Source organism: Alosa sapidissima, chromosome 24 (assembly GCF_018492685.1).
Source record: "Alosa sapidissima isolate fAloSap1 chromosome 24, fAloSap1.pri, whole genome shotgun sequence".
Classification (NCBI taxonomy): domain Eukaryota; kingdom Metazoa; phylum Chordata; class Actinopteri; order Clupeiformes; family Clupeidae; genus Alosa; species Alosa sapidissima.
The window spans coordinates 24,927,230-24,950,921 of NC_055980.1; the positions used below are offsets into that span (position 1 = coordinate 24,927,230).

The 23,692-nt window shown below is 43.8% G+C and overlaps 3 protein-coding genes across 4 annotated transcripts; all 3 read left to right on the forward strand.

Annotated features, from left to right (window-relative positions):
* Positions 1–9: 9 nt before the first annotated feature.
* On the forward strand, positions 10–12,303 carry pkmyt1 (protein kinase, membrane associated tyrosine/threonine 1). 2 transcript variants are annotated; one of them, XM_042083725.1, is made up of 9 exons: positions 10–412; positions 680–1,225; positions 1,483–1,720; positions 3,289–3,595; positions 5,452–5,558; positions 6,012–6,184; positions 10,337–10,587; positions 11,423–11,896; positions 11,929–12,303. In XM_042083725.1, the coding sequence occupies exons 2-8, from the start codon at positions 854–856 to the stop codon at positions 11,874–11,876; spliced, it is 1,902 nt and encodes a 633-aa protein (XP_041939659.1). In that variant the 5' UTR covers positions 10–412; positions 680–853; the 3' UTR covers positions 11,877–11,896; positions 11,929–12,303. The 2 variants fall into 2 exon arrangements, with proteins under 2 accessions (XP_041939659.1, XP_041939658.1); XM_042083724.1 differs by having other exon boundaries at positions 11–412; positions 11,423–12,303.
* A 139-nt stretch (positions 12,304–12,442) lies between these two features.
* Positions 12,443–15,229, forward strand: LOC121700631 (early growth response protein 2b-like). The gene is made up of 3 exons (XM_042083736.1): positions 12,443–12,850; positions 13,066–13,288; positions 13,431–15,229. The coding sequence occupies exons 2-3, from the start codon at positions 13,099–13,101 to the stop codon at positions 14,591–14,593; spliced, it is 1,353 nt and encodes a 450-aa protein (XP_041939670.1). The 5' UTR covers positions 12,443–12,850; positions 13,066–13,098; the 3' UTR covers positions 14,594–15,229.
* A 1,888-nt stretch (positions 15,230–17,117) lies between these two features.
* Positions 17,118–22,002, forward strand: LOC121700634 (60S ribosomal protein L19). Its single transcript, XM_042083738.1, has 6 exons — positions 17,118–17,248; positions 18,029–18,135; positions 18,359–18,481; positions 18,894–19,014; positions 19,617–19,727; positions 21,849–22,002. The coding sequence occupies exons 1-6, from the start codon at positions 17,244–17,246 to the stop codon at positions 21,970–21,972; spliced, it is 591 nt and encodes a 196-aa protein (XP_041939672.1). The 5' UTR covers positions 17,118–17,243; the 3' UTR covers positions 21,973–22,002.
* Positions 22,003–23,692: the final 1,690 nt, after the last annotated feature.

A 23,692-nucleotide genomic window follows, 5' to 3' on the forward strand; every position in this document is an offset into this window, starting at 1 on the left:
TTTTGTTGTTTTGGCGCGAGGGGAAAATGTTTGAAAGAAATGTAAACGCGCGAGCAGTATAATAACATCAACTGGTAGGACGGCGTCGTTCACTGGTTTCCCACAGAAGAGGATCGCGAAATCTAAATAGGACATCTGAAAATATGCAACAGACTTGTCAGTGTCAGCTGTCAGAACTTTATTTGGCCAAACTGAACGCGTTGTGCAAAGTGATGGTATGCTCTCAAAGCTAATGTAACTTATAGCATATCGCTAAGCTTCAGGGTGGTTCGTAACTTTACCTTTAACGTTAACGTACAAAGTGCTAACTACAAAAAAATCTTCGATTTGAATGTCGTGATTTTAAGAGGATAGTCACTCTAATTCCACTGCAGAAAGGCTTACTCACTACATATCACGGACCTATCGCCAAGTAAGTAACGTTAACGTTTCTAATATGATCTCGTTTACAGCTAGCAAGTGTGCTAACAACATTCCCAAAGTTCCTGTAACTTTACTCGGCTAACGTTACACAATTTAAGCCGATAACCTCGTTAACATACCCCTGCGTTGGCCAGAAACTAAATAATGGTTAATGTTAATTCTTGATCCTTTCCTTAGTTAAATGTGTTTCTCTATCGCAATATCCAACCTACTGACAAATAGCAATGCTTTAATGTTTTTGTTTTCTTCTTTCCAGGTGTGACTCAACCTGGGGAAGCATTTTGCATCGACCTACCACACGTATTTATCTCTGACAGATGCCTTCTTTATCTTTCTCCATTGGCATATTTTTACAAGACACTTTTGGACCTATATCTTATTTTTTGTTATTTTAATAAAAACCAGAAAACCTCACCATCCCTGCATTATTATGTCTGTCACCATGGAAACCAACGTGGCCACCACCCCTCTACCCATCCCGGTCCACTTCTCCCACGCCCAGCAGTCCTTCTCTCTGAAGAGGAGAAGGTTCCCGTTCTCTGTGCCCTCCTCCGCTGCCCTTGCTTCCCCCTCCCGTCTCTCCAGCTCTTTGCCACCACGGCCCCCCTCCAAAGGGTGCCCCCCCGTCAGTCGCTTGTTCCCACAGGAACTCCCTTCGGCCTGGACCCCGCTGTCGCGCTCACTGATCGCCAAGCCCCCTCCACCCTCAGTCTATGACCCCATGCGACATCAGTCCTTTTTCAGTCAGTGTTTCACCAACCTGGGCCTGTTGGGTCGAGGCTCTTTCGGGGAAGTGTATAAGGTAAGAAGGCCCTGCAGTTGAGGCTTACTGGGAACATGGCGGTGGCACCACAGGTATATGGCATGCGTGGGCATTCACTTTACTGCAGAGACGTTTGGATAATGTAGCGTCGGTACAACTCGGTGGACACTATGATGGACATTTACCAACATGTCAACAAGTCTAAGAAAATACAAAAAAGCCAATGTATATATATATTTTTTTTTTTCAGTAGAGAATTTTGCAATCTTGACAGCTATGACCTTCCTTCTTGACAGGTGCTGAGTCTTCTTGACGGGTGTCAGTATGCAGTGAAGCGTTCCGTGCAGCGGTTCCGTAACGGCAGCGACCGTGCGCGATGCTTGCGTGAGGCGCGGAACCATGAGCGGCTGGGGCGGCACCCCCACGTGCTGGGCTTCGTGGCGGCCTGGGAGGAGGGCGGGCGCCTATACATCCAGACGGAGCTCTGCTGCACCAACCTGCTGCTGCACGTGGAGGACCTACCCAGCAGCCCTGGTGAGACCCAGTCCATGCCACTCCCCAGGATGTACCGTATTTTCCGGACTATAAGTCGCACTAGTCAAAAAATGTGTCATGAAGAGGAAAAAAACATATATATAAATATATATATGTTGCACCTGAGTCACAGGACCAGCCAAACTATGAAAAAAAACGCGACTTATAGTCCGGAAAATACAGTACTCACTTTTCTCACCCCTCACCTGTTTGTGTATCTGATTTGTTTAATTTTATGATTAATAATATTATTAGTAACTGTATTTGGTGTGTATATACTCAGCACTGTGTGTATACCTACCCAGCAGCCCTGGTGAGACCCAGTCCGTGCCTACTCCCCGCCCACTCCCCAGGATGTACTCACTTTTCTCACCCCTCACCTGTTTGCATATCTGATTTCGTTTCAAATATATTTATTGGGAAACATTTCTTTGAAAAAGGCACTTCGTGTGGCATTACATGTTTCTTTTAGAAGATTGTTACATACAGACAAATAAGAAGCAAAGACAGTGACAAAAAATATATAACATATAATATATAATATGTATATAATATATAACACAAAAACTACAAACCAAAGAAGGCAAACAAACAAAAAAAAGCACAACATACACAAGACATAATTCACACCACCCTCCCCCTAACCCACCCTGTCCCAAAGCCTAGTACCCATGTCAACCCCACCCTCCCCATCAGTGCATATCTGATTTGTTTAATATTATGATTAATAATATTATTAATAGCTCTATTTGGTGTGTGTATATACTCAGCACTGTGTGTATATCTACCCAGAAGCCAAGGTGAGACCCAGGCCATGCAGCCTGATGGTCCAGGGTCACACTTTTTTGAGACAGTCCTCTATTAATTTTATTTATTTTTTATTTATTTATTTTATTATTAATGCACTAGCTGTTGAAAACGTTAAGTACAGTTTGTGGTTAAGCATGGAGTTATAGATGGGGTGTGAGGAAGGCGATGTTCAGTGAACAATTAGAAAGACTGAATTTGAATTTTTTCACAAACCATATGTAACGTCTCTGCAGCCCTTTGACTTTCCTCTCAGATACAAAACAGTATTTGCTGTACTGGCTGCTGGGTTTAGTGAAAAATGTTAGTCGTCACCCTGTGCTTTGCTTGCCATAGCAAAGCAGGCCGTTCTTGCATCGTGCAGGCCATTACAAACATTGTTGGTACTTCCTACCTTGAACAGATACTTTGTATCAGACAAAGTGATGGCAGGTGGTCACCAATAGCTCAGATAAAAAAAATAAACAATGTGTGATACTGGTCTGTTCTGTGGTATTAAGCTTCAGTCATGCTCAACGTTAAAAATGGACGGGGATATGGATGGAGTCTGTCCGTTCTCTATGTTTATTTAATCCCCTCTTTTGTCCGTCCACTTCAAGCTGATGAATACGGATAAAATAGATCAGCATATGGAACAAACATGTATGAAAAGGGAACATGAACTAGGCTTTACTGTCCACCTCCGTAGCCTTTCTAAATGTTTACCCGGATGGACCCGGATTTACCTAATGGACCCGTGTGATGTTGTTTCCCTCTAACAGACGAGGGGACAGTGTGGGGTTACCTGTGCGACCTCCTCTCGGCTCTGCGTCACCTGCACACCGACGGCTTCACCCACATGGACCTGAAGCCCGCCAACGTGTTCATCACGCACTCCGGACGCCTCAAACTGGGCGACTTCGGCCTGCTGCTGGAGAGAGGCACGGGCGGTGGAGGGCGAGGCAAAGTGGGGGGCCGAGACGGAGACCTCTCTGAGACGGAGAAGGAGGACATGCAGGAGGGGGACCCCAGGTACATGGCCCCAGAGCTGCTCAGGGGCCAATACGGCCCGGCCGCAGACATCTTCAGGTGAGAGCAGCGGCAGCAGCACCTGTAAACTACTGTTGTTATTGTTGTTTTTGTTGATCAGCAGCAGCAGCAGTAAGTTGTTGTCACTGTAATTGTTGTTGTTGTTCAACAGCAGCTTGGTGGTGGTGTTATATGATGATGATGATAATAATAATAATAATAATAATAATAATAACATTAACAATAGTATTAAGATATGCTAATGTGATGTTTATTGTGATTGTTGTACGTCATGTTGGATAAAAGTGTCTGCTAAGTAAACATAAACATAAAGGTGCCTCATCAGTCTGTAGCCCAGATACAGTGAAGCCCGTAATTACTCGTATCCATGCCAGCTATCCAGTGAAGCCCGTTATTACTCGTATCCATGGCAGCTATCCAGTGAAGCCCGTAATTACTCGTATCCATGGCAGCTATCCAGTGAAGCCCGTAATTACTCGTATCCATGGCAGCTATCCAGTGAAGCCCGTAATTACTCGTATCCATGGCAGCTATCCAGTGAAGCCCGTAATTACTCGTATCCATGGCAGCTATCCAGTGCTTGCAACTGCAGAGGTCCACAGATGAAAAGTGTTGCCTGAGTTTGACACGTCGGTATCACCCCAGATAGCAAAATCAGATTAGCAGATATTAGACCACTGGTGGCATGCATGCCGCCGTTGCTTTGCCACTTCTGGTTCGCTGCTGGCCTCGTCATGAATATAAAACATGAAATGTTATTAAAATGAAGGAAGACGTATAACTATGAGAAACAAAAAAATGTTCGGACCACAAATGGCAAAACAGTGGGGCATTTGGTGACAACTAACCAGTGGATCGGCGGAAAACCGGTGAGCAAAAAGCCAGCTCTGTCCCCCAGTCGTGACGACAGCGGTCCACCAGCCTCTTGTTATCTGGGACACATCAGTCTCGGTGGCCACAACACAATGGGCCACGAGCAAAGTCCTTTACGAATGAACTAAAGCTATTGTGCGGTGTGTGCGTGCATTGCTCTGACTCACCCGTGTTTGCGCTCGGGCTCCTGCTTCTGCCATTTAACACGTGTTACAAGGCTGGATGTGGGGACCGGCCTCTTGATCAACATTACGTTACAAACACTGATCTAGGGTATGTTTCTATCGCTAGTGAGCTGAAGCTCAGACCACAACGTAACGTTTTCTCAAAACCCCAAATCACTAACCTACACACTGGCCCTATGTGATGTACAGACGTGGAAGACCATGAATGAATGGTGCATTCATTGTGTTTCAAAAAGAAGCGGGCAGGAGGCATGATTTTCAATACCGCACACCTGCAGCTTTCTGCACACTCGCAAGTCTGCTCCGTTACGTGATTTCTGGATGCTAAGAAGAAGCCTTGCCTTGTCTTTATTTTGACTCGGCAGGGCTCAGTTCTACCAAACAAGAATCCTTGAGGATCCTCGACTTTGAGAAACAGCCCATGTGACCGTAACCTATCCTAACACCATGACAACTATGGGTTGGGTTGGTGTCAGCCATCTAATCGTTTAAGTGAGGTTCCCCCCACGCTGACACTCAGCCAAACAGGTTTACTTTCTCATCGTGTCTGACGAGGTACTTCAGATTCTGAGATCAGAACTGATTGGGATATATGTGTGTGTGCAACCTGTATATGTGTGTGTATATTGTTCTGTACTGATGTAGCTCTGTCTCTCTTTATTAAAGAGCTATAACTAAAATGCAAAATTGAGCTTAACTGAGGCTGTGGATGACCTGGTGCTTGACCTTCTCACTGACATATTAGTGTGTGTGTGTGTGTGTGTGTGTGTGTGTGTGTGTGTGTGTGTGTGTGTGTGTGTGTGTGTGTGTGTGTGTGTGTGTGTTATGCTTCCACAGTCTTGGGGTGTCCATACTCGAGTTGGCCTGCAATATGGAGGTTCCCAAGGGAGGAGAGGGTTGGCAGCAGCTTCGCCAAGGCATTCTGCCCTCCGAATTTACCAACGGTAGGACTAGTGTGTGTGTCTATTTTGCATAAGTGTGTGTGTGTGTGTGATGTGATCCCTGTTTATGTACAGTCGTGGCTAAATTTGTTGGTACCCTTACAGATTATTTTTAGTGTTACCCATGTTGTGAAATAACTGTAGGACCCCTGTGTGTGTGTGTGTGTGTGTGTGTCGTGTGTGCGTGTGTGTGTGCTTGCGTGCGTGTGTGTGTGTGCTTGCGTGCATACGTGTGCGTGTGTGTGTGCTTGCGTGCATGCGTGTGTGTGTGTGTGTGTGTGTGTCGTGTGTGCGTGTGTGTGTGCTTGCGTGCGTGTGTGTGTGTGCTTGCGTGCATACGTGTGCGTGTGTGTGTGTGCTTGCGTGCATGCGTGTGTGTGTGTGTGCGTGTGCTTGCGTGCATACGTGTGTGTGTGCATGCGTGTGTGTGCATACGTGTGTGTGTGTGTGCTGCAGGCCTGTCCCCTGAGCTGCAGCGCGTGCTGCGTCTGATGCTGGCCCCGGAGGCCTGCAGGCGGCCCTCAGCGGAGCAGCTGCTGGCGCTGCCGTCTGTCCGCAAGCACAGCTGGAGACGCCACATCTGCCTGCTGCTGCACGAGAGCCTGCACACACTCCTCTCCTACTCACAGGTACCAAGCGCTTTCAGATATAACCTCCGGAGTATATGCGGAGGTTTGTCAAACGGAGGTCCTACCCTTCGGATGATTCAGATATGATGCTAACCTGCGGACCTTATACTGACGTATGTGTGAACGACATACACGCACATTACAGAATCTCCGTGTGGTTGTCGAGTGAGGGGTGGGGGCTTGTAGAGTTCACAAGATGCGAGACATGACGCAGAATATATGCGGCCGCTGCCTGTCACAGCTGCTTTTTGTTTACAAAGTGTAGCCTATGCATTATGTAGGCTAAAGAAGAGAAATCTATTGTGCTTAGGCTAATACTTGGAGTAGGCTGTGCGCACTTGAAATTGACCTGTATTTGACCAGTATTTGTATGTGTGCTTCGACACATTTATCTGTTTTCAACGATATGTACCAGAATTACTTGGCTATAGAACCCCAAATCTGGTTTGCGTTGGAGAGAGAGAACATGCACAAACTTTATGGTAGGCTACCAGCCAATTCATCAGGCTAACTCAAGACTTCAAGGCCATCATACAACGTTTTTAAGCAACAAACAAAATACTAACATAACAGTGAAGTTTGTTTTTTCATGGTTTATTTTTTTCCAAAAGCATCCTCTCCCCATGTGTATTGCATGTACGTAAGGAGCTTGGAACAAAGTTGGGTTTTCTTCGTTTTCATTTTCTCTAGGCATATATGCTCAACAAATATCTGCAAGCTCAGCAGGTCATGAGAAGGCTATCAATGAACAGAAAACCGTGTTGGCTAACAATTTATTAAATACTCCTGTTATTGTCGTCAACGACGTCGCTGTAGGCTACTGCCTTTTCAGCGCCTTCTGTTTATCTCTTTTGAATTCGTTTGGCCTTGCCATGCAGTTGTAGGCTACAACGTGCCGTTCCCTTCATGTGTTCTATCAAAATGTTGTATGCCCTCATGGACAGTAGCTCTGTGATGTCTGCATCTTTCCAGGTCGGAGATTTTCTGGACAGCACTATGCCACTCCATCATAACACTGGCATTTAAGCATTTAAGTCAGATCTAACCACATGGACGCACGAAAGAAACGTCACCAACACGCCCTCTAACTAGGTGTGAATTTTAACTGCATGTTCTACTCCTCATTCAGACACCGCACATTCACATAATGTCCGGAGGAAATACTAGGGGGGGAGTAGTAGAACAACCGGCTAAATTCGGACTTCCATATGACCGGTTATGTCGTTCAGATATACGGCCCCACCGTTTAACATCGGCAGAACCTCCGGTCTTACACGTATGTCTAAAAGCGCTTACTGTGTGTGTGTGTTTCTGTGTCTGTGTGTCTGTCAACCAGCACAGCTACAAATGCCTGCAGACATTACTCTCCTACTCAAAGGGTCTGTCTGTCTGTCTGTCTGTCATTTCATTCATTCATTCATTCATTCAATCAATCAATCAATCAATCTGGTCCTCTAGTCGTCCCCCAGTGTAATTGGCTCATTCACTCCCTCACCTCAACGTGCTCATTCAATCATCCCCATTTTAATAGTCTCATTCAATCATTCTCTCTCTTTCCGCCTCAACCAGACGAGTATTTCACAAAACCTAGATAAGGGAATAACCTGGGATTTTTTTGGTTATGGAATTCAGCCTTGACTTGGTTTCACAAAAGAGATGGCACATAAGTTGCCATGGGGATTTATTTTCTGCACCTGACCAGGCTAACAGCCAAGCTAAGTTAATTCTAATGGTAATTATGTTGTCTTATTGGTTAAGCTAGCTGTCATTCAAAATCAGACCTCCATGTGATTTTTTTTTAAGAGCTTTATTTCATTAATATACTATTTGCTACATGTATTTACTTGCAAAACACAACAGATTGTCTGCCTAATACCATATGGTTATCATTTTAATAATGGTAGCCTTATAATTATTAACATACTCGTTATTTGCTTCTTTTGTTGATAGAGGTTTGATGAATAGCCCACTGTAGTAGTTGATTGGAAGTGGAGCGAGGGGCAATTTTTCGAAGGTGTTGTCAACTAATTCGGTTATGAAGATAATATTAAGGTGTATATATAGTCATACTATGTGCATCTTTGCAGTGGCAAGCGCTTTCTTAATGAAGTTGCGTGCCGAGACAAGGAAGCACTCACACGTGGGTGCATACATAAATTTGCACTACCACACCTACTCCCGCTGTTTTACAGAAATAGCAAAGATTCCCCATTCAAAAAAGTAAAACTTTACTTCATTGTTAGTCTATATCAAAAGCGGTTATTCACTTTGTGAATGACGCTATTTTCCGGGTGTTTTTTATTCCAACCGTGAGTTTGAGTGAAAAACGAGAACGCGCATGTATCCTGAATTACTTACACCTGTGGGGTATACTACGAAGCACGTTAGACATATCCAGAGACTTTCTAATGTGGAGACACAGCACTCAAAAAATACTCCATAGAAATGCATGGGGCTGGTTTGTCACGCCAATATGGCCGTTGTCTACACATATCCCACCCCTTCCTCAGCAAAACGTCGACATGTGAATACATTGAGCCAATCATGTGGTGTGATGTGAATACATTGAGCCAATCATATGGTGTGTTGTGAAGACATCGTGCCAATCATGTGTTGTGATCTCGCCGCTGGAGCAAGATTGGTGTCTTGAAGCCTTGCGCACGCGCATTTCTGCCTAAATGGATGCCCTACAAGTGCCCAAAAAGCGTTGTCAAATGGCCGCCGAGTGGAGGGACTTGCCTAAAAGGACTTTGACATATCTAGGCTATGTAGACATATCGAGGCTTGACAAAGCCTTGACTCAGGGGTATACGTTAAGTGATACTACGATTGTAGTTATGTGATTTATTTGTCAAACTTGGTTTTACAGTTCAGATCTGTGCGCGTTCTCGGTGTTGGGATGGCGTTGGCCAATCGTGAAACGTGGAGACGCACGAGACCGCCTCTTTTTAAAAACAATTACTTCCGCATTCATGAGCGATAGCTTAATCTACACTGCGGCATTTTTTTGTGTCTAACCTATAACATCAAATAAATCAATTGTCATCAGTAGTTGTATGGTATGTACGTCCATAGTGGGATATTTGCACGCACAGCACTATTAAAGCGCATTCGAGATCCAAAATGTTAGTAGAGGCGGCGCTCCACCTGTAAGATATATGACAGAATCCTACACGTGAGAGAACTTCGTTTTTAAGACAATTGATTGGTCAGTGTGCAGTAGATTACACGATTTCAGCTATAACTTAGCACATAACCTCCTCCCGACCAGGTTTGGTTGAAAGCATAAGATACCATGGTGATATAGCGACACTAAAACAGATCCACTTTCGTGTCACAGCATAGCCTGGCTTTGAGCGCAACATACCTCGCTAACCCACTAATCGAGATTTGTAGTACACCCCACTGGCTTGTCCTAGTCGCTCCTACTCATCCTGCATTGGCGTTAGTGAAATGTGTTGAGCTAGGATGACCAGACAATGCTATGTCAAACCTCGCTTTATCACTTATCTTGGATTTCTTAATTCTGGCTTTGTGAAATACCCCTCTGGTGTGTGGTGAGCGTTCTGGCGCATAATGGCTGTCGTGCATCACCCAGGTGGGTGTTACTCATTGGTGGTAGTTAGTGAGGTTCCCCTTTCACTTTGAAGCGCTTTGAGTATTGAGAAAAGCATTATATAAATGTGGTTGTTGTTGTTGTTGTTGTTGTTGTTGCATCAGCTACAAATGCCATGTCTCACAGGTAGTGTGTTCTAGAGTATATTATAGTATACATGTAACTGTTAGTAGTACAGTATGCTCTTTAAATATTTTCTTGTTGTTGTTGTTATTATTATTATTATTCTCTGTAAAGCGTGTTTGTACAACGTTTGTCCTTATTCACCGTGCTTTATAAATAACTGAATGAGACTTGGGGGGTATTCCAAGTACGAGGTTTAGTGACAAACCTGGGTTAGTTAACTCAGAGTAGGTGGTAAACCTCCTAATAGAAGAGCTGTATGGCTTTATTCTCCTAACAAAACAATACCATAGGGCTCTTGTTGTAGGAGGTTTACCACTTACTCTGAGTAAACCCAGGTTTATCACTAAACCACATACTTGGAATACCCCCTTGAACTGTCTTTGTTGTTGTTGTGTGTGCGTTGTTTGCAGTCGGTGGTGTCTGTAGGCTGGGGCCTCCTGTCCTCTCTCAATCTGCCCTTCCTGCCCCGCTGCACCCCCCCAGCCCCCTGCACCCCCCCGAGGGACAGCTGGGAGAAGGAGGGGGACGTGAGCACCCTGCCGCCCAGCCCCCCCACGCCCCCCAGCGTGCTCCACCACTCCGGGGCAGAGTCCGTGTTCCTGGGGGAGGAGTCCGCGGTTCTGCCCGTGCCGCCACGCTTCCACGACTCCCCTTCAGACAGGTACCAGACCTGTGCAGTTTGTTTGTTTGTTTGTTTGTTTGTTTAATTTAAGGCCATTTCAGCAACTAAGGCTATTTAATGGCCAGAGCACTGTGTGTTATAGAAACTTAAATATGTTTCTTAAAATCTATGCTAATAAGATATTCTAAAACCTTCAAAGGTGGGACCTTACTAAAAACATCAGCTATAGAATTTTGATGATAAAATTGTTGCCAGACCTGTGCAGCAGCTAGCCTGTCTTACATCTGTGTTGTAACCGTAACGTTTCTGCCTAAATGAATGCAGCTACACTGAACTGCTAGCAAAAAGCATTTAGAGTTGTTCTTAATCCTGTGCTATCAGTACCTTACCTTTAGCTTTCATGCTTAAATGAAATCACTTGAATCTCAACTTAATTGTCCAGATAAAATCGAACTTCTCTTTAAAATTACTTGTTTTTCAGCAGCTGTCTATCCATTTGTCTGTGTGTCACTCTCAGATCTCTCAATGCCTGTCTATATGTTCATCTATCCTTCTGTCTGACCTATATGTCTAAGTGACTGTCTATCCATCAGATCTGTCTCTCTGTGTAACTCTTATATCTCTCTGTGGCTGTCTAGCTATCTGTTTGTCAGACAGCTCAGTCTGTCTGTCTCTTGCATTCTATCTTTGCTTCATCCAGTTTCTCTATGTCTAGAGCAGCAACAACTGATTGCTTGAGGTACCTGTTGCGTGTCCTCCCCTTTTCCCCCCCAAAGCGGCCATTCACACGCACACTCATACACCGATGGCGCCCAAAGAGTTCTGATGAGTTACCATAGTGACACGCTATCTGTGGCTTCTCCTCCCCACGCAGGCTCCCATCTCGGATCTCGTTCGGCAGCACGTCCACGCCGCTGTCTGCCCCCTCCACCAGAGCCGACGGCAGCCCTCTGCACTCTACGCAGACGCAGAGCCGCGATTGGCTGACCACGCTGGAGAACCTGGCTTACACTCCGCCCAGCTCTCGCTCTAGAGCGTCGCCGGTTTTGAGACTGGACGGCGCCGCCGACACCACCACCTCGGCCACCTGCACGTCGGGCTTCAGCCCCATAAGCCTCCACCACAGCAGCCTGAACCGCAGCCAGCGGCTGCTGTCCTCTCGGACCTTGGACCAGAACAGCCCGCCACACACGCCGTGTTCCACGCGGTCACTCTCGCGCTCGGTTTTACGCTGCGGCGAGACGGAGTGGGCCGTAGGGGAGGAGTCTTTCAACAAGCGCAGCTTTGAGCCCAAGAACCTCCTGACGATGTTCGACGACGCCGTGTAGAGAGAGAGAGAGAGAGAGAGAGAGAGAGAGAGAGAGAGAGAGAGAGTGAGTGTGTGTGTGTAAGGGAGAGACTGGTGTGCGAGTAAGAGAGGGAGCGATAGCTGCTTTATGTGTTAGATACTATTGTGTGTGTGTTGTCACTGCCTATTTTGCTTGAATATGTGTACCTGAATACTGCCAGAGTAAAGGTTGGAATCTATGTACATAGTTATTTAAAATGGAAAGGAAAAATATGTGTGCTTTATTGCTTTTTGAACAAGTGTTATTGAGACAGAGTGCTTTATGTCTATTGTTGGAGTTTTCCAGTGGATTTTTTTTTGCCCTTATTTTAAATTGTTGTGTTGTTGAGTGCAGATTGTATGACTGGGGGGAAAATTAAACAAAGTGCAGGTGGTTCTAGAATTCCATCTAGCGACTTTGCTGCTCACTGGTCGATTTTATCTGTAGATATATTTAATTACCTGAGAAATATTGTGCTGTTGGTATGATTTCTGAGTCTACATAGGGGAAAAACGACGACTTGGCTTGACCAGGTCCAACCTGCAAGTTACGCAGTTTACATATTGTGACGTGTTGTTGACTTAGAATGTGACTCATACATATATTGAGATATTAATATATTTCTCTTTATGTAAATCGTATATTGGCTAGGTAACGTGTCTTTACATTGCACAAAAAAATAAAATAATCAGTCTACAGGGCAATACTTGGGCTACTCATCTTTTAGCCACAACTGTACTCCCGTCGATAGAGGGCGCTGTGCAAAACTGATGCATCTGTTTGTCTACCAAAGAGGGAACCTTAATCTTTGCTTAACGTTAGAGCTTAGAGCTTTGTGATTAAATTTATGATGAATAGCATAGCCTATGCCAGAAAAGTTTTGAACCACTACAAGCTCTTCACTGGATTAACCATGACTAACCTGCTATGATGCATGCCTAAGACATATAGTTTAATTCTAGCTTATATCAGGGGTAAGAAATTCACATGAACGCTGAAAATTGTGAATTGTGTTAGCTGATTCGTTAGCCATATATGTTGATCTCAGCCAGCCAGACCATAATGGAGAGAAATGTACTCGTTAACGTAACGTGTAAAGAGATGTAAACGCGAGCTTCCGTCCAGCAACAGACGTCTGACCAAATGAGCACAATATTTGTTTAGAAATACCACTTGTTTTCGGTCCTAGTCGCAGGTTTCGGAACAGCTAGTAGCCAACATAATGTCTAAAGTAGAGCGCCTGAACGCCCGAGTGGCAAAACTGTTGACGGTGGCGGTGCATGAAGTCCTTGAGGTGGTGCGGGAAACGGTGTCGGAGTACCAGGAGAAAACCGCTCGCACTCAGCGGGAGAACGAGAGACTCAGGAGAAAGCTACAAGAATTACAGGGCAAACCGAGGAGAGAGAGCATGGGTAAGTTTGAGTGTTTTGCCACACACCTTTTATACTCACACTCACACACATACAGAGGACACAGGTCTATGTTCTACTGGTATCTAATGTGTTGTCCTTAGTTTGAGTTGCATGTCATTTAACATCTCTTCTTCAATGTCAGGGACTGTACCATCTGCCAGTGGAGAGTCCACAAAGAGGACTCGAGCTTTCCATGAGGCTTTGCCTCTCAAGCAAGAACAAATTTCTGAAACACTGCAGGACTTCGAACCAACTCCAGCTGACATAGAGCAAATCATCATAAAGTGTGACTCGCCAAGAGAACATACCGACATGCCTGCAGTCCAGAATGAGGACTTCATAGAGGAAAGGGAGGAGGAGTCGGTTCAATTTGTGGCTGCCATGGAATTTCCCAGCACAAGCAAATCCCAGAGACAGACTCTGAGATGCAAGGTAGAGACAGACTCTGAACAACACCCTGAGGCAATGATTACCACAGAGAATATGTTGTTTGTAGATGAACAGTTTTGTCCAGATGGAAGCTCCAATATCCTGAACTCAGGGCTGATTGGCACAGCGCAGTCACAAGCCAAACATCTTAACAACGTGCTAGATACAGACTCCTCAGTCAACTTTACTGTGGAGACCTCACCTGCTCACACTCCACCACACACTTCCTGCTCAGGAACGTCAGGCTACCCCTACCTCACCGTTACTCAGATCAAAACCGAGGTGGACTCCGACGACGACGACTGTGGCGGTGGTGGCAGTGGCAGCGGCCCCCAGGGGGATGACTATGTAACTGCAGACTTTGACGGCTTTAGGGATATGCCGGAGCATTCCCATAAACGGCAGGTTGTGGCAGGAGCCTCCACCTCATATAGAGTGTCTTACAGCCCCACCGGGACTAATGCTCTGCAGCAGGATCTTATTCTGGGTAATGGCTTCGATGCTATGAGTCCAGATGTGGACCCAGGCGGTGTTGCCGGGCGACGGATCGGGGGGCGTCTCCCGCGCCCCTACACGCGCCACCACCCCAACCACACGGTGGCACCGAAGCGCTACAGCTGCCAGGTGTGCGGGCGCAGCTTCAACCACGCGGGGGACTTCAAGAAGCACAAGCGCGTGCACACGGGCGAGAAGCCGTACGCGTGCGGCGTGTGCGGGAAGAGGTTCAGTCAGTCGGGCTACCTGACGGTACACCTGCGCTACCACACGGGCGAGAGGCCCTACACGTGCAGCCAGTGTGGCCGGAGCTTCAGTCACTCCAGCAACTTCAGGAAGCACCAGCAGACGCACGTAGGACAGGTGCGGCTAAACACGTAGCATGATTACCTGGGGAGGTATTCCAAGTACGTGGTTTCGTGGCAAACCTGGGTAAGTTAACTAAGTGTAAGTGGTAAACCTCCTACAACAAGAGCCCTATGGCATTGTTTTGTTAGGAGAATGAAGCCATACAGCTCTTCTATTTGGAGGTTTACCACTTACTCTGAGTTAACTTACCCAGGTTCGCCACTAAACTACGTACTTGGAATGCCCCCCTGCTGCTGTCCTGCTCCAGCTGGCCCTGAAGCCTAAGTCCTTTTAGGCAAGTCCCTCCACTCGACGCCCATATTGCAACGCTTTTTGTTGAAACAGTGTGGGTGAACAAACTAATGGCTTTTGGACAGACAGTAGTGTGCAGTGCAGCTTGATAGTTAAAATAGGGTTAAAGGTACAGTCCCCCACCTAGTGAAAGGTTTGAAGTTGAATTTAGGTACTCTCCCATTCAATGGTCCATGAAGCAGCATTGTCAGTTGACTGAAGTGACATGTGTCAGTGGTACAAGTCACTTTATTGGAATAGCATAATTTATTGGATGTAGGCTACACCAAAGTCCTTTTAGGCAAGTCCCTCCACTCGGCGCCCATATTGTAATGCTTTTTGGGCACTTATCGGGCATCTATTTCAGAAGAAATGCACGTGTGCAAGGCTTCACGATACCAACCTTGCTCCAGCGGCGAGATCACAACACATGATTGGCACAATGTCCTCACAACACACAACATGATTGGCTCAATGTATTCACATGTTGACGTTTTGCCGCGGAAGGGGTGGGATATGTGTAGACAACTGCCATATTGGTGTTACAAACTAACCCCATGCATTTCTATGGAGGATTTTTTGAGTGCTGTGTCTCCTCATTAGAAAGTCTCTGCTAAAGCTCAGTGCGGAGGACAACATTAGATCAGCTGGAACCTAAACTGAAGAATGTTGTGGCGAAATTGTTACCTGAAAATGTTTTGAGGCCCATGTACATCTTTAGTCACAACTTTGATCAATGTACAAGACAGAATTCAATCAATGTACTGTACAAGAAAGCATTTCCTTTTTTTATTATCATATTTCATGTTTAAGTTCTGTGTATATGTGGGTCTACAACAATGTAGTGCAAATTCATAAAGCATCTCCATATGTTACAAGTAATTTAAGCCCAGATTTTCAATTGTAGTGGCTGCCCATGGCTGTTTTGGATCAAAAATAGATTTGATCACTCCAGGATAACACATAATGTAGTATTATAATTATTTTTGTTATTATTAATAATACTTCTGATTAATTGTTTTAAATGTAAATATTTAATCTTTTAATTATCCTAACTTGAAACAGTTCTTGATTTTTTTTTTTACATTTCCAGTGTGTCAACTGTTCTGAGAGTATTTTCAATTAGGACATTAAGTGGTGATGTTACACTGCGTCAAAATGTACAGAAAGAGCAGGAATGTAATCAAATGAAACACCACTGCCGGAAGAGTGATGGATTTAACACGTTGAAATATGAACCATTTGTTGATGTCTCTGTAAATGCATTGTTGTTTTGTTAACAAAACCCACAAACTGTATAATACAAGGAGCAACCTTATTTATTTATGTTTGTGTTTAATAAAACAAACTGGAAATTACACTTGTAAATAGGTAGGCCTACTTTTTTTAAGGGAGTACAGATGAACTATCCAGAAGAACTTAGTACATAAAACTTTGAGTGGAATGTGTTTGTTTATTATTACATATATATATAATGTCAATTCAATCAATAGCCTAATGAAAATAAACAAATAGGCCTACTATAATATATAAACCATAGCGCATAAGAAACCCTTAATAAACTATGTGCATGTTGAACAGATATGCCTTTAGATGTATATAAGGTAATGTATAATAATCTGTAAATCAGTATTTTATTTTTTGTTGATAATGTATCCTACATTAATTTCGTTGGACAGAATTCGTCTGCCAAGAACCATATCCATTAACACAGATATCACCACAAAGAACATTATTACAATACACTTGACTGACGCATTTTTAACCAAAGCGACTAACAACATGGTTAACAGTTTAAGGTTTTTAAAGCAATTTTCTCAACAATTCTAGGAGAATTAAAAAAAGGTCACTACAATAAGAATAAGTGAGTGCTGTTTTTAAACAATCGAGTCAGTTCTTGTCAGGTGGATTATAACAGCAGTGAAACAAAGGGAATGTTTTTGGACATGTTGAAGGAAAGTATGTGATCTATTGTTTATTCTTGAAGGCAGCAACACTAAATTCCTTCATAATTATAGCGATAAACAGGGCGAAATTGAGATATCTAGTAGCCAAAATAGTTTTCTGGTTTTCGCACAATGTATTGTACCCATAATGCATTTGTGAAGTGTTTGTGGAGCAAACCAATTTTAGAAAATAGGGGTGTCAGGGTGGCTTTTTATAATTACTGTGATGGTCGTTTACGCGAATAAAGAATAAGCATAGAGTCGCAAATATTATCATACAAACATTTTTCTTTACTTTGAATACTTAACTTACCTATATTTTACATGCTGCCATTTTCTGTTCACGTAGGTGGACATTTTTGTGAACTTCAGGGTTATCCCAACCCTTATAATGGTAGGGTCCTGCACGCACGAATCTCCTTCCTTTCTCTCAAAGATCCGCAGCCATGAGGTAAGAGTGTGGGCCTTGCTCTCGACAAAATTGACAAAAATACCCCTAAATCAGCATTAAAACACAATTACATCGTCTCAGTGGTTGACTTAAACATGTTCGGATTCAATATATGGGTATTATCACTTAGATGTACTTCTGTAAAGTTGTTTAAAAGGGAAAATAGTTTCACATTTACAGGCCGTAGTCAGTTTGAGGTACGTTATGCCAACCGAAGTTGCATCGTGGTCCACGTTTTGTGGGCCTGATTGCACAGTACGCTGTCAAAAGCGATTCTAGAAAGCATTTTATGGTCATGGTATATACAGATCGTATATTCTGGCTGTTACAGACCTCTTTGACGCATTTTCAGTAAGAGAAAGTATCTATTGTAGCATATAGTTGACTTGCTAACTACTAGCAAGCTACAGTTGTGTTTAACTCCGCTAGCTACACGTTTGTGTTAGCTGCTTGCTTGTACTGGTGGACCGCGTACACAGCTAAACATGTATCAGGGTAATACACGCATGACCATACTAGGGTATTTCTGATACATTGATTATCACCGAAGATTATCCTTGTTAGACTGACCATGTAAGTAAATGCGATTGACCGAAATGTCATCGTTAACAAAACATGAAATGCAAAATTGTTAAGCCCACATGAATCCTGCCTGTCTACTGGCTGTGGATGGTCTGCTAATCAAATGTTTTACCCTTCTGAATCGGAGGGACTTGGGGAATTGTCTCCATGTTTGTGATGAAGCTTGTAGTTTATAATAGCAATTTCTTTCTCCGGCAGCATGCTCAGGCTCCAGAAGCGACTGGCGTCCAGCGTTCTACGCTGTGGCAAGAAGAAGGTCTGGTTGGACCCAAACGAGACCAACGAGATCGCTAACGCCAACTCTCGTAAGATTACCCCTCCTTGACTTCTCTAGGATACTTTTGATTGATTATTCGTTAAAATAAGTATTTCGTAATTCTTGTCAATTTATTTAACCCAAATCAATGTTGAAACTTTTATCAATGTTAAAATGAAATGAAACAATCAATGGAGTAGTGATCAGAAATTAATGCACAATGCTCTAATTGCCCACACTGACCTATCCTGCTTTTCCCCTTGCCCACCCAGGCCAGCAGATCCGTAAACTGGTGAAGGATGGTCTTATCATCCGCAAGCCCGTGACTGTGCACTCCCGTGCCCGCTGCCGCAAGAACACGCTGGCACGTCGCAAGGGTCGCCACATGGGCATCGGTGAGTGTGACTGACCGACGTGGGGCAAATGTCCTAGAAATGGGAAATCAGTTATGGACATGGCGGTTATACTTGCAACACACTTTATCCAGACTTCTTTTTTTATTGTCTGTAGATTTGAGTAGACTTGATTGGTCTATTCTAAGGTGTGACATTTCATGTTTATTAAATGAAGCCTGAGTTTTGGAGCTAGATTGTCATTGTTTGAGGAATCACACTGACTTGAATCACTTGCATCATATAGAGGGAAAAGTCCAAGTGATTGAGATTAAGACGTTTTACTATGAAGTTACAGAAAGTTATGACGTCTGGAATGGTTTCTAGAAGCCAGCCTATTTGGCTAAAGATATAGCGAAAGTGTTGACTGGTTTAGAAGTTCTAAGTAACTAATGCCCCTGTGCCCTCTGGCCAGGTAAGAGGAAGGGTACTGCCAACGCCCGTATGCCAGAGAAGCTTTGCTGGATGCGTCGCATGAGGATCCTGCGCCGTCTGCTGCGTCGCTACAGGGAGTCCAAGAAGATTGACAGGCACATGTGAGTCCCTGGTGCTCGCTTTGCAGTCCACAGGTGTAAAAGTCCAGCTTCGGAAAAAGTCCTACCACATTTCTTGCAACCATTCACTCAATCCGCTGATTCTAATTAGCACAACTCCTAAGCCTGGTATATCAGCTAATTACTGACATCACCTGTGTTTAGTGGCACAGGAAGAACAAAGACTGTGCACATGTAGATTATAAAAGAAACATTAGGGGCTGGTTTCCTGGACTTCATCCAAGCCTCATCCTAAATTTAAACTTTTCATTGGAGATCTTATTCTAGGATTACCATTCTGCCATCTTCTGGAAAACTGGGTCAAATTTCTAGATGTTTTATTGGGATTAATATCTGCACAAGATGAGGTGCACTTGGTGATGCTAGCTGATAACTGGAGTAAAGTAGACATTCCCTTGATTTTCCCCTTGGGGATCAATAAAGGATCTATCCATCTATGTATCTATTCAGGTTTGTCCTAGGATGTTTTAAGCAGTCACCTGTATGTATCACCTGTGTGTGACTTGTAACTCTCCTCCTCCAGTCACCTGTATCTATCACCTGTGTGTGTGATGACTCTCGTAACTCTCCTCCTCCTCTTGCAGGTACCATAGCCTCTACCTGAGGGCCAAGGGTAACGTGTTCAAGAACAAGCGCATTCTCATGGAGCACATCCACAAGCTGAAGGCCGACAAGGCTCGCAAGAAGCTCCTGGCGTAAGTACCCCCCCCACACGCGCGCGCGCAAAAACGGGCGTGCACGCTTTGAGAATGTGCTGTGTCGTTAGCATTAAAGCACTTGAGTCAGAAGTTGTTTACACTTGCAGTGATGCTGTGCTTAGAGAACACAGCCTGCCTGATTAAGGGCTGAAGTCATTCAGTGGCAGAACTTGTTCACAAGTTGTCATCGTTCTGGCTTATAGCGGTCAATTCATTGTGTAGCTTGTTCACCTGGCATTGGTGAAATATCATATTTGATATATATTTAAGCTATATTAGAATTAAGTAGACTGTTAGTCCCTATGCAACATTTTAAATAGATTTCTCATGGATTTGTTCTGCTCAGGTACACATGGTACTAGGCGTTAGCAGCAGCTACAGGTACACATAGTACTAGGTGTTAGCAATAGAGATGCACCGATATGGAATTTTAGGGCCGATAACCGATATTTATTGGTTTGTTGTGACGATACGATAACCGATAATACTACTCTTGAAGAAAAATTGTGAAAAGTGATTTGAGGAAAGCATTTAATAAGCATAATTTTATTGCAGTAATTTTACCTACCACCAAATGATGGACAGAACTCGTAATAGTCCTCAATAGTACAGCAGTCAACATAACAGTAGCCTAGCCCTACAGTATGTGTGGCTCCTTTAAGTGAACCTGACGTCAGTGAATTGCGAGTGAGTGGCTAGAGAGTATGAATCGTTTTCATTTAGGACTAAACACTCATAAACGACTCCGCTGGAATAAGCTACAGTATAGTGACCGAATCAGAGTTTGTGAGGGAAACTTAGGTTTAGTTTCAACTGCGGGTAACTGAATAAAGCTGCAACTCCTCAGACTGTATCTTATGTCCGTCTACTCTGTTGCGCACAACCTGCTGCAGCATAAATGAAAGGGGTTAGCCCCGAAGGTTTTAATAACTTATTATGATGACCTGTCTGGAACTGAAGCAGGAATGGTTAGCATATTTCTAGGTAATAATACAAAACCCAAGCTAAAGTAATGCAAATATAATACTAAAACACAACTTAGAACTAGGCCTACTTATGTACTCGTCCCACTAACGAGTTTGTTTATTTGTTTCCCCGACCAGCACGGTAAAGTGCAAACACGGCACAAGACGACTCTAGATAGGGCTGAGCTCCGCTCTGGTAAGGTTAAATGGCGGATCATTCACGATAGGATTTTGAGATGCACAGATTCCCAAATGAACGCATATCCACAGATTTTGTTAGAGTGGTGAAATACATTCACACCGCTGACATTATATTGAGGAAAAAGTATAGCCAACCAAGCTCAAGTAGCTCAGTGTAGCCAGACGGACCTTACGTAGGCCTAAATTAGGATTTAAAAAAATATTGGCGCAAATTATCGGCCAGAATTCTGTTATCGGACCGATAATAATATTTTCATTTTTTCACTTATCGGCCGCCGATATATCGTGTATCCCTAGTTAGCAACAGCTACAGGTACACATAGTACTAGGCGTTAGCAGCAGCTACAGGTACACATAGTACTAGGCGTTAGCAACAGGTACACATAGTACTAGGCATTAGCAACAGCTACAGGTACACATAGTACAAGGTGTTAGCAGCAGATACAGGTGATGAGATGTGAAGTGAATGCACTGAAGTGTTGGAATATTACAAATCTGTTCCTATGCACACGCAGCATTTCTAAACTTTGACTTCATATTGTTAGGTCATTGGCACTTCTGACCCATCTAATGTTGTCCATGTCATGTATACTCTACAAACGGAGCGCTTAAGTTATGACCTTGGTGTAGCCTGCCCGTTAGACTCCATATTAAGTATGGCTGTGTACAGAGCTCCTTCTCTTCTGTGCTTTTGTGTTTGGATGGCTTTCTAAAATCTTACGGTTACAGCCAAAATGGAACAATGTTTGAAACGGACATCAATTTTGGTATGAAAAGGGAACATGCATTTTGATCAATGATTCCCCAAATCATGAGTAGGCCAGAGACCGACCTCGAAGTGCCGATTAATTTGAGCGCATCGGCTCTGTGAATTGATATGTGGAAAGTATAAAGCACCCGGTCTTGACCCTCTGACCTTCTCTCTCTCCCCTCCACCCTACCACACACACAGTGACCAGGCCGAGGCTCGCCGGTCCAAGACCAGGGAGGCCCGTAAGCGCAGAGAGGAGCGCCTCCAGGCCAAAAAGGAAGAGATCATCAAGACCCTGTCCAAGGAAGAGGAGACCAAGAAGTGAGCCCTTTTTCAGCCCCAATAAAAACCCACAGTCATCTGCTCGCATCTGTGTGTTCTTTATATACCGCATGCTTCCCCTCTTCTGTCTCTTTTTTTTTTTTTTTTTTTTTTTTTTTTTTTTTTTTTTTTGCTGGGCTTGCAGGTTTTATTCACCCCACACCACACTCCCTATCATAGGTCATGGCTGGATCGAGAGTTCAGTAAATAGCAGTCCAGTGTAAGGATGTAACGATTACCGGTATAATGGTAAACCGCGATAAAAATGTTCACGATAATAATTACCGTTTTCATTTCAAACATCATGATTATCACTGATTACTGCACTGTGGAAACCGTGTGTTTAATCCTTCCCAGCTTCATCCGAGCCTGCTTTTGACATACTGTAGGCCTGGTACAATGGAACAAAACTGGTACCCTACTGATTCTGTTGTCTAATTGATGGTTTTAACTACGATTCGGATTCGGCTACACCTGATGTCCATAGTGACTTTTTTTTTTACTTATTTATTGCTACTTTTGCACTGAACAAGGAATGCACTTAATTTCGTTGTACCTGTGACAATGACAAAGATATTCTATTCTTTTTTTTTTTTTTTTAAAGGCGGAACTTTTTCACTGCAAAATATGCACTGTATCATGTAGCCACTCTGCGTCTTTTTATGTTCGTGTGCACATAAAATCCATTCCACTCACGTTATCAGGAGAATACAGTAGCCTAAAGTTTTATTTCAAACACTTTGGTCTCTCATTGCATCCAAATGACAGAAATAGCAAACTCCAAGTTATGGTAGGGTAAGTTCAGCTATAAGCACATAGCCAATTAAACATGAAGAAAAAAGTGAACGGGACACTTTTTGAAACTATTTCAGCTTGTGTAGGCCTATCAGTGCTTTCTGAACATATTGAACACGCTTTTAGAAATACCATGATACCGAAAACTGTGATAATTTTGGTCACTATAACCGTGAGGTTACATTTTCATACCGTTACATCCCTAGTCCAGTGTTGACCACAGAATTACATTTTATTTGTGGTGGTAGGTTTGCAGAATTAACTTGAATGCAACAGTTTTTAACAAATTAGCGCAGCGTGGTTATGATGCTAACTAGATTTAAGCACAGTTTAATACAACCTGGAAAATCTGTGTGGTGGTCAATGTTGATATTGTGGTGGGCCGCCACAAATAAGTCAATGTATGGGAAACACTGCAGTCAGTGTAGTCTATAATTCCGTTGAGCCAATTCACAGGGAGTAAAAGGAGCACTGAACCAGCTGCTCAGCTATTGATCACCCTGGGTGTCCATTTAGATACAGGCAAAAAAAGTCAAGTGGCTAATTTTGCTGCGGCAAGTTACAGCATGGAAACAATAGTGCCTATGGAATGTAGTTGGAGCAGTAACTTGTTAGTTTTGTTATAGGGCCAGTGATACTAGAATAACTTATTAGTTTATTTGTTATAGGGCCAGTAATACTAGGGTAACTTGTTAGTTTATTTGTTATAGGGATTTAGACTGACCATCAGAATGTGCTTGGTTCAATCTAGTCCTGTAGAGAGGGACACAGGGTAACAAGGCACTATTGACCCAACAGGGCAGTATCCAGGCTTCAGAGAGGAGTACTTGGTACTTCATCCTCACCAAAGTTGTGGAGAAGATGAAGGCACAACCTTATGATGCCACAACCAAATGGTATGGAAGGCTCATCATTCAGTGCAGTGACAC